The sequence below is a fragment of the Rhinolophus ferrumequinum genome, chromosome 13 (assembly GCF_004115265.2).
Source record: "Rhinolophus ferrumequinum isolate MPI-CBG mRhiFer1 chromosome 13, mRhiFer1_v1.p, whole genome shotgun sequence".
Lineage (NCBI taxonomy): Eukaryota > Metazoa > Chordata > Mammalia > Chiroptera > Rhinolophidae > Rhinolophus > Rhinolophus ferrumequinum.
In genome coordinates this window covers 55,282,128-55,295,372 of record NC_046296.1, presented here as the reverse complement: position 1 = coordinate 55,295,372, position 13,245 = coordinate 55,282,128, and the positions used below count along the sequence as shown (strand labels likewise).

The 13,245-nt window shown below is 35.9% G+C and overlaps 1 protein-coding gene across 7 annotated transcripts in view; it reads left to right on the top strand.

Annotated features, from left to right (window-relative positions):
• Positions 1-13,245, top strand: part of NCOA1 (nuclear receptor coactivator 1) — a 209,816-nt gene that overhangs the window by 132,104 nt on the left and 64,467 nt on the right. For all 7 annotated transcript variants that reach the window (XM_033124418.1, XM_033124416.1, XM_033124419.1 and 4 more), the window contains 3 exons: positions 1,665-1,831; positions 4,402-4,499; positions 12,837-13,014. In XM_033124418.1, coding sequence (XP_032980309.1) covers positions 1,665-1,831; positions 4,402-4,499; positions 12,837-13,014 — 443 coding nt within the window. The remainder of the gene's footprint in view (positions 1-1,664; positions 1,832-4,401; positions 4,500-12,836; positions 13,015-13,245) is intronic.

Below are 13,245 nucleotides of genomic sequence, written 5' to 3'. Positions count from 1 at the left end.
TCATCACTTTTAGCTTCTTGCTTCCTCTGTCACCTCTGTTTGCCTCTCCTGCCCATTCTGTCACTTTTCTTTTTCTTTTATTCTATAGTGGTTTCAAGCACTTCAGTTTTACACAGAAGTTAACATCAAAAACAGATTTGGGAGTCCTATCAAGTAAATCCAATGGACTCTTACTGACTCTTATTGAAATTTAGACCCATAGATTTAGACAGATCGTACTTTAGACTGAATCTACTAAATAAGTCTAAAATCAATTAGTTTCTCTAACATAAAAGCAGGTGTGCTCCAAAGCACTATCAGGTTGTAGATAGAGCTGGAGTTCTCTAAAACCTTATATATATCAAAATGTACGTAACTCATTGTCTTCATGCCTAGTTTTCAATGTGTTGGTGTGAAATTTGCCAGAATACCTTGCTGCATGTACTTGCTGTGGAAGTTATATGAGTTTTACTAAGTAAAATGGGACTAATTCTTTAAGGAAAGATTTAAAAGATAAAAACAGAATGCGTGATTGTTACAGATTTACAATTTGGGTTTGTTTTAGGAGGTATACCATTTAGAAGTAGTTTGTTTTATGTAGGTAAATACATTTGATTAGTTGAGTTGTTTCTTTTCAACTTACTATGTTATGTAAATGCTATCGCTTTTATAGTCTTTTTTATTAAGAAAAGTAAATGGTATTTTAATTGTTGCCAATTATGAGCTTTTTAGCAACCTATCTTCCCCTTTTCACTTTTTTTTTTTTTTTTTTACTGCTGTTACATGCAAGTCAAATGATTTTGATTGGTGCTTATGAAACAAAGAGTTACTTGTGACCCATCTTTCTTATGTTAATTTGGTAATAGAAAAATTCATTTCAAAGTAATACTTCACTGTCTTTGTATGTGTTACATAAAGCAAATTGCCTGATGACTTGGCTAAGTAAGCCGGGGTAAACACTGGAAAACAAAAATAAACAATATTCATTCAATACATTTGAGTGAATGTAAGGCGCTAGTTGTTTGCACTGTTATCCTTTGTTCTCATTATTTTGCTTTCAGATAAATCGAGTGTGATTTTTATTATATTTATGAAAACTTATAAGTAGGTGGTATTTTCAATGTTTTAGAACAAAGTTATATATTAAAGATTTTGTTCTCTGTACCTGTCTCTAACTATTGATTTTTATTAGTTCTTTTTTACTATTTGGATGGATCCTTTTTTCTTTTGGATGAGGTCAACAAGTAGTCTAATCATTATAAGAATCAAGAGTTTACTAGATTCCTAATTATAACTTATTTGCATTTGAAAATTTAGATTTTTTTTTGTTTCAAGGAGTTATTATTTAAAGCATAAAATAATTCCAAATGCAAACAGTATATGTACTGTTTGCATCCTTTTAATATCTTCTATTCATTGGTTATTAAAATAGTCGATGTCTATGCATCATTAAGGAATACGTCTGTGACATCAGTCATTCTCTTTATGTATTTTAGCCAGAATTATTTTCCGCACTTTGGTATTTTGTAATGTCTGTTTTTTAGATGTGACATTGTTTCCTAAATCTGGTTTTATATTCTGATAAAAATAGGGATCTCTCTAAATGTGTAAACATTAAATATTTGATCAGAAAAGGAAATATAGTGGTAGAAATGTACGCTAACTGGATTTTCTTTGTGTAACAGCACTGAAAAGAGGCGCAGGGAGCAAGAAAATAAATACTTAGAAGAGCTAGCTGAGTTATTGTCTGCAAACATCAGTGACATTGACAGCTTGAGTGTAAAACCAGACAAATGCAAGATTTTGAAGAAGACAGTCGATCAGATACAGCTAATGAAGAGAATGGAACAAGGTAAAAATAAAACAAAACATGGCTTTCCACATTGTTATTAAGAGATTGACAATCGATATTTTTATTTTTTATTATTAAGAAATGACATTGAACTTCATAATTTTACTAAACAAACATTTTTGTTTAGATGCTATTTATTTTAGAAAGTAAATCTGAGAGCCTTCTTTTTACAACAAATGGCTTATTAAGTTTGCTTGAAAATGACTTGCCTTGGGAGGTTATAGGACCAGTATCATTGGGCATAGAGTCAGGAGACACACATGGTGGTGTCCGACCTGAGGCTCTGGCACAGAGTTGAAGACACTCAGCGATAGGAAAATCCCTCCATCTGAATAGTAAGCTTGTCCGTGCCTGGGCACTGGGGGAAAAACCTTGATTTATTTTTATGGTTTATATTTATACTATCCATATTTCCCGGGGACCCCACACCACAAAATCCCTGGGTTGCCTACCAGAAACAAAAGCAAAGCACTTTGGAGAATCACTCCTTCGCCTGGTCCCATAGGATTCCCAAAGAAAAAGTGCTTCTGACACAAGGTGATTTTATACTAAAAATTTATATAACATATGAGGGAATAGTCTATGGTGAGTAAGAGCACAAATAACAAACAGAAGAACTAGATCCAAAAAGAACTTAAAATTAATAGCAGCAATGTGAAAAGACTATAAACAAATATGTTTAAAATGATTGGTGATATGATTTTAAGATGATAGAAGCTGGATAATGGCTAGTTAGTGACAACGGATTTAGCAGACAGGAGAGACTGGTATTGTGAGCCTATAAAGTGGAGAGCCAACCAGAGAGGCATATGGCCCCTTTTTTGGTGTCAGCCCCTAAGCCGAAGGTGGGATGATTCCTTTGGGGAACTTGAACAGTCCAAAGGAAAAGACACATAAAATGATTCCCAAATGAAAAAAATCAGCTCCTCCCCTTGCCCCCATTCCTCACCCAGCTGCCAGTCACAACTTTAGTTCCTCACTCTTTTAATATCAGTAAAAGTCCAAATATTTGAGGAAAACCTGTTATAAAAAGAGAACAAACTAAGCAAACAAACAGAAAAAAGGGAATTCAGAGGAAGCAGAGACAGCACAGGGAGCAAAAGAAAATTTAGAAGAAGCAAATAGCCCCTCAGAGACAAAAGGGAAGATATTTCATCCAAGAATAAGATGCTATAAAATGAAACATTCAAAACAACAAATAACCCAATTAAAAATAGGCACATGAATAGACATTGCCCCTAAGACATACAAATGACCAATAATAAGCACATGAAAAACATGCTCAGTATCACTAGCCATCAGAGAAATGCAAATCAAAACCACAGTGAGATACCACTTTACATCCACAAAATAGTAACATATTGTTCATAAATCATACATATGTAATTTAAGCATAAAAACATGCTTAGATATTATGCTGACCTTAGAGTACTAGTTACTTCTGAAAACAGACAGAGAAGAAATGGCAGCTTTAGCTCTATTTGAGGCATTATATTTATTTAAAAAGGAAAGACCTAAAGCAAATAACGTTAATATCTGTGAAAAATGAATGGTGGCTATGTGAATGTATGCTATGTCATTTTCTGTATTTTTTTTTTTTGGATATTTGAAATATTTGATATTTTAAAGTAAAACAATGAATCTGTATTTAATAATACCATATTTGGCTTCTGGTGAACTAACTAGCCTGAGAGATTAGAAACTTTTATTTAAGTATGATGCTGCTTTAAGATGATGGATGGATGATTTCAGTATCACCTCCCAAAAGAATTTCATATCACTAAGCAGTTACAGTTTTATCAATCAGATCATCATGACATGAATGTGGAAGGTTAGCTAGTTCATGCAGACTCACAAAAGGAAAAATCATATCTTCACTCTCTCTTCAGTGGCAGTTGATCAAATCAGAAAAGGAAAATGGGGGAAATGATCGTTCTTTTGCAATTTGTTTATTTCTTTAAAACTTTTGGTTTAGACTTTTTTTTTTTAAATGCAACTGCCCTGGAGCTTGGAATCCTGTTTTTTGTTTGTTTTTTTTATCTATTTTATTTTTTTATTTTGTTGGGGAATATTGGGGAACAGTGTGTTTCTCCAGGGCCCATCAGCTCCAAGTCTAGTTGTGGAGGGCGCAGCCCTCCAAGTCCAGTGGCTGTTTTCAGTCTTTGGTTGCATGGGGCGCAGTCCACCATCCCATGCGGGAATTGAACCAGCAACCTTATTGTTGAGAACTCGTGCTCTAACTAACTGACCCATCCGGCCCCCCCCCCAGACTTTTTTTAAAGGCTACATTTTGTACCATTTTTCTTAACTATTGGACAAGTGGACATGGTAGGTCAGAATTCAGATCGTCCTACTGCCCCTTATTAGTTATATTATTTGGGACTTAACCTTTGTGACCCTCAATTTTATCGTCCATAAAATGAGTATAATTATGATTAAATGTGAAAGTGCCTAGATAATAAATACATGTTATTTGAATCTGAAACTAGGTGAATCTGTGTCTTCTTAAACTTGGTATTGTGGAAATGAACGCTTTTTGGATGTGTGACTTTTTTGGTTCTTCATTATAGAGAAATCAACAACTGATGATGAAGTACAGAAATCAGACATCTCTTCGAGTAGTCAAGGAGTGATAGAAAAGGAATCCTTGGGACCTCTTCTTTTAGAGGTAGCTGTTCTCATTAATTCAGCAAGTGATCAAAATCTTTGTTCTAGCCAATTTGGTTTTTTCTTTATTTTCTTTTGTGTCTTATGTTAAATTAATAAATTATAAAACAAAGTAAAGGTTTAAAGAACTTCAATAATCATTTTATTTTGGAAACCATTTTGACAGTTGTTACTGTTTCAGAATTAAATGTGAATAATGAACATAAGAAATTTTAATAAAGGCATTCTAGTCAGATGAAAATATGAGGCCTATTTAATGCCTTTGCCATTTATTTCTGTGGTGATTAGGACTTGTTGGGAAAATAAAATAGAATTATTTAGCGAGCTAGTGCTATCCATCCTGTCTACTGTAGAATTTCACTTTTGATAGGCATGCCTCACTTTAATGAAGTGTTTTCCTGAAAAGTTTCCTGACTAAAAAATTTGTTGTTTATGTAAATATTGTAAGAGAATGTACTATTTTAACAACCCTCTATAAACTTTTTAAAGTAAAGAACTTTTAAATGGGAATTACTTTGTAATTACTGTGTAATTTTTCACCCCTGCCTTTTCTCTTTAGTCTGCACTCCCTCTATTCTCAACACAGGTGTTTTATTTCCAAGCAGGCTTATCACCTTAAATGTTCCCTCTCAGACATGAATGTTTAATAACACACACATATGTGCATATACACACTATTCCCCACAGTGTATCCTTTTCTATCTCTAGGCCTAATTTTATTTATGTATATGTTTATTATATACATATATGTATTCATATACATATATTTATATTTCATATCTATAAAGACTATAACATATATACTTTATATAAATTCTCCTTTCCTTATCATACCTCAAGACCCTCCTTTCTGGTGAAGTCTTCATAACAACTCAAACTTATACAGGTCTCTTTATTTTCTAACTTATTTATACATTTTTTCTTCTTACCCTAACTATTTCTGTGTTTCTCTATTATCCATAATTCTCTCTACCAACACTGCTGATGAGAACATTCCCCAAATTCAGTTCTTGCTTTTCTGGTTCCAGAAAAATCATGTATTCTCTTTGCTTCACCTTTCACCTCTAGCAATGATACCCAAATATGTACTTTTTGCTCTTCCCATACTCCATTCCTGTACTTTTAACAGACTGTTAAATATTTTTGACTCTCCTATTAGCAACTTCTTGACCTCAAAATCTAAATTCTTTATTTCCCCTCTAAGTCATACAAGTACTTTGTTACTTTAGACTATTGGTTTTTATGAATTTTATTAGGGGAACAAGCACATATTTTTTAGAATTATAAAATATAAAAGACATTGATCATTGAAACTGAATAGAAACGACTCTCTGAGCCAGTGCATCCACATAAAACTGGGAGAAGGAAGCTACCAAGTGTAATGAACTCTCATTTTTTAATTGTATTCTTTTCACAACTCATTAAATTGATTGCATGGCACATGACTGCATTTTGGAAATAGTAATGTAACAAGTATCGTAAAAATGTTAATGGTAGACTCTAGGTGGTGGACGTACAGATGCTCACTATAAAAGTCTTCCCACTTTGCTGTGTTTTGAAAATGTTTAATACAAGCTGTTAGAGGAAAATAAGTTAAAGAAAGAAAAGTACTTTCAGCTCATTTCCCACTTCCACCCCTCTCTTCCTCCTACTTGGCCCCTGTCACCATCCCACTACTTGGTTACATTTGGGCCCTTCCTGACGACTTGATTTATCCTGGCTCTTATGGCTTTATCTCCGCTGCTCTGCAGGATGTTAGCAGTCTAGTCTTTTCATAGCCTCTAGTTTTTCTATGGGGGTTCTACCTGCCTTCTTAATGCCTTAAATTTAAAACTGGCCTCAGGACTTTATATCTCCTTTCAATTAATTAATATTTATTAAATTTATTTTCTGCATGTAATGTCATTTGAGATACTGAAGAAGTATAAGATATAGAGGGCCTTGAGATTCCTGGAGTTCTGTAGGAAGATAGTAATCATTTAAATCCTAGTTTCACCACACATTCTTCAGAAACCACAGAAATCAGCAAGGAGAGCAAATAGGTTATCCACAACCTGAGTACAGCACAACTGAAGACAGAATACTACTACTAGTAGTAGTTTAATTTATATAAACGTTTGTTATTGCTGTATGAGAAAAGTCCACAGCACTTTAAAATTCACAGAAAATGACAGGAAAACATCCTTCCAAAAATGGTATAAGAAGAAGACAAAGTAAGATTTTTTTTTTTTTGGCTGTTGAAATTATTACCCTGAAACCATTATGAATCAAAGGAAAATTATAACACATGAATTAAATGTCATTAGGAAAGTATTTTCAAATATGAAAAAACACACCAGATTAGAAATTCCAAAAACTCAAAATAGAAATGTATTTAGGTTCTTTTCTCCAAGAAGCACATGTTTATTTATGAGCTGTAGATCTATGAAACAGACTGTCAAATAGAGTTACCAACTTTTACGAACTCCAGAGTGGCCTCATGGACAACCTTTCTGTCCCGCAACCCTGTTCTGGTTTCCTAAACTTGACAGCATCTAATCCAGGGCAGCCGCAAAGAGGCGGTAGAAGAGCCACCAGGAGATTGTCCATTGAGTCATCCAGGCTGCAGTCTAGAGCTGCACTGTGCAGTAAGATAGCCACTAGCCACATGTGGCCATTCGAAGTTAAATACAATGAAAAGATCCGTGCTTCAGTCTCACCCGCCATATTTAAAGTGCTCAGGACCCACACATGGTTAATGGTTGGCGTACTGGACAACGTAGATATAGAACATTTCCAACATTGCAGAAAGTTTTCTTTCACAGTATTGGCCTAAAGGGACTTGCTCAGATGGAAGATCTAGACATCTAAAAAGTCACCAAACATCCACCATAATGTGAGAAATTCTCACCATACGGTTTCCAATTTATTCCCTCCTCCCTCCTTTTTTAAACATCAAATAAAAGTAGCATGAGTTAAGAATGAAGGTATTGAAGGTAATTTCCTCACATTTTAAAGGAGAGTGGTATTAGAATTTGTTTATTCAACACATGTTTGTTACTTAGCCTATAAGTATTCATCAGTACAGGCATTTAACCTCCTCATTTTCCATTGTTCTTTGCTGTTTAAATTCCTTTGCCTCCTATTCAAAGCTTTGCATTATCTGGCTCTAACACTCCTTATTTCTCACTGCTCACCAAGAAAAACCTTGTTTTCATCACAGAGGTCTCCCTACCCCTTCATGTGCATCCAGGCCTCCTTACCTCACTTTATACCATTGCCTGCATAGCTGCATGGCTCGTGATACCACTCCCCACTCCCTCTTCCTTAAAACTCGCCCTGTGACACCTTTGATAGAACCATCTCCTTTCTTCTCCAGCTACTCCTCAGCCTCTTTCTCACATTTCTCTTTCTTTACCTTCCTCTTAAAAGTTAACATCCTCCAGCATTATGGCCTTGACTCTTCTTTTAAAATAAAAATGCTATGCACATTTCCTGAGCAGTTTTATTTTCATGTACGTCTAAGTCTACATGATGTATGCACACACACACGTGTGTGTGTGTGCACGTGTATGTGTGTGTGTAGAATATCAATTAGGGTTCTCTGGATTCAAGCAACAGACACCAATTCTGACTAAATTAAATAACTGTGTATTTATTGGAATGCTATTTGGATATCACAGAACCATGCATGGAAATAGGTTGACATCAAGGTATCTTAAGGAGGTTAGAAAGCAGAAACTATACAAATGGTGTCTCAGAAAGACCCATTTGGGCAGTGCCTTGCAGCTAGAATGCATATATTCCTGCCATTTTTGTCTTTTTGTAATTCTCCCATGAGACTTTATTTAATGGGTAACAAGTAACTCCCCAAAGGAAATCAGATAGTCCATGGAAGGGGAAAAGATGATTGTAGTTAAAAACAAAAAACAAACAAAAACAAATGTTACTACTTACTGTATGTGTACCTGAAATCGCAAATGTCTACCTTTAGCTAAGATCTCTCTTCAGAGCTTCCCTTTCATTATATCCTGCTGCCTTTTGAACATCTTTATCTGAATATTCCTGTCATTTCAAATACAACATTTCTAAAACTAAATTTATAATCTGTCTCTTTACTTTCTGTTTAAAAGAAAGAGAAGGGTCAAAAAATAAAAAACTAGATTTTTTTCCCTCTTGAGTCTCCTTTGTCAGAGAAAGGCACTTATCCACCAGAACCCTAAAGTCATTAATAGTTACCCTAAAAGCTTGTTCCCACAGCGGCAAGGTGACCAAATGCTGTCTGTTCTGCTTCTGTCACATTCTCTTCTATCACTTCCGCTGACATTGCTTAATTCAGGCTTTCATTGGAACTGGAGTATCAGAGTAGCATTGCAGTTGGTCTCCTTGCTTTCAATCTCCACGCCACACCCACTTTTCCAGAAGGATCTTTGTAAAAGCAGATCTTGTCACTCTCCTGCCTAAAAATAATACCTTCAAGGTAATCTCCATCGCCTTTAGGGTAAGTTCTTTACTTTTTTGGTAATTCCTTGAAGCTTTCAAAAACAATTTTTACTGTTAAATGTAACACAAATATGACAAGTAAATACAAAGTGATTCCTTTATTTTTTTTTTAACCTCTGAGCTATTTCCTCTGTTTTGAACATCCTTTCAGCCTCTTGTTCACCTGAGTTACTGCTCTGTGTCCTCCCAGCCTTGGCTCAGGTGTAGTGTGGCCTCCTCCCAGGAAGCCTTCCCGATGATAATCATCTCTTCGCCCATTCGGGGCACTTCACACTAGTGTTTAACCTTTATGAATTCCTCTATTGTACTGTATTGTAACTACATGTACTTGTCTTTTTCCCTTCAGAGGCTATAAAATTGTTGAGAATTATGTGTTTTTATTCCAGAACTTTGACTAGGGACTGTCATTTAGGTGATAGAGAAAATTGTGTAGTCATTTAAAATGGGGGCTCTGTGAAAAGCGTTGGCCACCGTGTACCCCGCTGTCAGACCCAAGGGTGATCTCCTGAGCAGAGAGAAAAACCTCTCAGATGATTATGTTGTACTAAATGGACAGGCATTTGTTATCTTCTCTTTGTATTTCGGTGTAAGACCAGCTGTCAGGACTTAGAGAAGCAGGAGGATTCCTTCTCAGGAGCACACTTGGAAGTTAATTATATATACAACGTATGAGAGAAACTTGTTAAATCAGAACAAGTATTAGCAGATTGTATTAATCAGATATACTTTTAGAAATTAGAGATATTTGTATATTCATAGGATTAGTCTCAAAGAATATTCCCTGAAATGTTACCAATCTCTTGGGGGTGGGATTTTGGCAGAACTTCTGTCTACTTCATTTTCGTATTTCAAAATTTTTTTCAGGTATGTATTTCATTTATAATTTTAAAAAATAGGCATTTTTAAGTAAAAAGGCTGTCTGCGTCTCAGGAGAAGGGTCAGCAGGACAGCTCTGTGACTAAGGTGGACCCTTTGTCAACCTGTTTTCCAAGCCAGCCTTTTCTAGGGAAGCTCCAGAGAAAAGCGGTGTCCCACACTTCACAGATGAAATGACGAGTCCATGTAAACGAGGCCAAGCGGAGACCAGGGGAAAGGTCTGCACTGCCAGTCAGGCCACCCAGCTGCATATTCCAGAGGCCAGTTACTAGAATAACTTCCCAGCCTGGCAAAGAGGCCGGGTGCAGTCAATGGGAGGAGAACTTGGAGAAGCCCCAGTGAGTCTGTGGAAACAGGAGACTGCAGGGACCCAGGCCTCTGCAAGGAGGAAGAACGATTAAGGCCTCCGGATTTAGTCAATGCCTTAAATATAATCTCATGGGCTAGTCCAGGGGGATCCCTGGGCCTTGCTGGTGCTGGGAGTCTGCACACCAGCCCCAAACCCACCACTGGCCAGTCTTCAGATTAAGTAGAGATGGTTCTGGGAGTGGGTCCCAGTCTCTCCCAGCCCCTCCCCAGACAATGGGTAACTTCCAGAGATATCCAGAGACAGACAGACATGGAAAGGGAAGAAAGCAAGGGAGAGACTGACTATGCCTTTGAGGGTAGACAGGGTCTCCAGGGAGAATGGTAGCCCAGAAGGATGCCCTGAAAAGTAGATTTAAAAAAGGAGAAGGTAATGCTGAAGAATTGGGTGGGGTAGCCCTTGAAAGTGGTTCGCTTTCTGTTTCCTGAAATAGCCGGGTTTTACTTGCTTGTCTTTCAATGTCGATCCTGTTTTTTTGCTCTAAACTGGGATGCTTTGTTATACCCAAGCTGTTCTTTATTAAACTCTTAAGAGACCACAAAGAGAAAAAAAATTAAGTTAAATTGAATTTACACGGATTGAATTAATACCTATGAACATTTTAAAGAATTTTTAGATCTACTTTTAAAAAGCGATACATCCACCCTAATAAATTAATGTTTTTAAAAAATCAGTGCATATGTATTTCAGTTATCCCTATTTCATATAAACTGCAAGGCAAATAAATATATAGGTCACCTGCTTTGAAAGTTATAGCTAATCTGACAACGAGCTAGTCAGATGTGAGGATGCTTTCCTGTGCTCCTCTACACCTACAATAATTTAGCAAAGGATTTATTTAGTGTTGAGGTCTTTAGATTATTAATCACACCCTTTTGCATTGAACTAAGTGAGGAATAGTCACAACAGTCAAGTGAAATAAAAATAGTTCTATTTATTTTTGTTCTTCTGAAAGAAAATATTAGTAATATTTTTAATGAGAGCAATGTGGTTGTGCTTCATTCTTTTTTAAAATCTTGATTGAATGTGAATCCAGTGATTTGAAGATGTAGTTGTGTTTTTAAACATTTGATTTAAATAATCGCCTTAGTTGAAAAAGACTCCTCACAAAAATGAGGTCGTTGGAAATAGAAAAATATATCATTGAACTTACTAAGTCACGATACTCATTTTTAAAATCCTACCCACTGATTATGCAAAGGTTTTTATTGAAATTCATCTCCTTTGATATCAAACGAATCAAAAGATGTTACATTTTCACATTTTAAAAAAATGGGTTTAAAGCCCACTGAAACTCTGATCGGAAGATTTTTGAGCAGGTAAAAAGTTCTGTTTCTAAATGTTTAAACTGAGAAGATAATTTTTGAGTGATTCCCATCATTTTCACCAACATAACCAAACAATGATAACATTTTAAAACATTCATTTTCACATGCTGTCTCTGTAGCGTGAGTGTTTTTTTGAAACGCAGTATACTTCTTATTTTTATTAAATTTTCATCTTTTTCCTGCAAGGACAAAATTAAGCGTGTTGTTATTTGGGAAATATCTGTCAAATAACATCATCATTGCCACTCGCCATCATAAGAAAGGTCAGCAAATTGGGACACTCGTATGTTTAAACAGAAAAATGAGTAGCCCATAAAAACTATTGGATGGTTCTCTTTAAGTATTTTGCCATAGATAATTGGCAAACCTCTATGTGATACAAAGGATTTTTCTCTTGTTACAAAATTCTGTAAATGTCCAATTTTTTAAAGATCTTGTTTCTATTGCTTACATACATTCTGTAGCAAGTACACTGCAATATATTGCAATAAATGGAAAGACTATACCTAATTACGGTGCCATCATCCACCTCTGCATTCTGGATCTTCTCTTGGGATTACATGGTTTGTGGTATGTGACTGTCAGGACTGAGTGAGGTCCCAGGGTTTCATTATGTTTATTAAGCTTAATTTCTATCTTATTTTCTACCAGAAGACTGCCTTGTACCATGTACTCTGGCAACTCCAAACTGCTGTTTCGTTCTTTTGTCTGCCATGTTCTTCCCTCTGCCCAGAATGTTCTTCTCTCAAACCTCTTTCCCTCCTCCACTGTTCCTTTTATAACTAAGATAAGGGTCTGTAAGGAGCCTTTCTTTGCCCGCCACCCTGACCCCAAATTAGGTGTCCTTTGTGCTCATACAATACTCTGTGTATGACTCTGACACTGCATTTATCACTGGTGTTTTATTATGTTTGGTCTCTCTCCCCCTCGACCATAAGTTCCTTGAGGGTAGAGAGCAGCTCTGAACCTACAGCTCAGAGATTAATGACTGAATGCATAGGTCAGTCACTTATTTCTCATCTGCTACCATTGAATTTTTTTCTAAGGAAGAAGGTTGACATAATAATGCATTTCTACTTGAAACATTAGGGTACAGTCTGTTTAAAAATCCTGCCCCCTCCAAAGAGAACATGCAATATTAACTCTTCTAGTTAGTCCCCCCTTTTTTAATTTGACTTATATTTCTGATCTCTTTTTCAATAAAGAAGTGTATATGCTTATTTTTCTTTCATCTTTTCACCCCCAACCACTCAATCCTTCTTTTTTTTTTTTTTTGTCTTTGCAGGCTTTGGATGGATTTTTCTTTGTTGTGAACTGTGAAGGGAGAATTGTATTTGTGTCGGAAAATGTGACCAGCTACTTGGGTTACAATCAGGAGGAATTAATGAACACCAGTGTCTACAGCATACTGCATGTGGGAGATCATGCAGAATTTGTGAAGAATCTGCTACCCAAATCCCTAGGTACAAAGAAATATGAGCTCTCTGTAGCTTCTCCTTATATAATGTATAATATTAGTGTATTTATAACACATAGTGTTATTCTAATTTGGCCTAATGTATTTAAAGTATTTTTAGCTTTAGTTTCAGCCTGAGATGTAACTGTGAAGGGGGGATGTCATCAGCTAGCTCATAGATTTTTGCCGCAGTCATGTGCTAGTAGTGGGAGGCAGAGCAGTTGGTTGCCTTGCCACA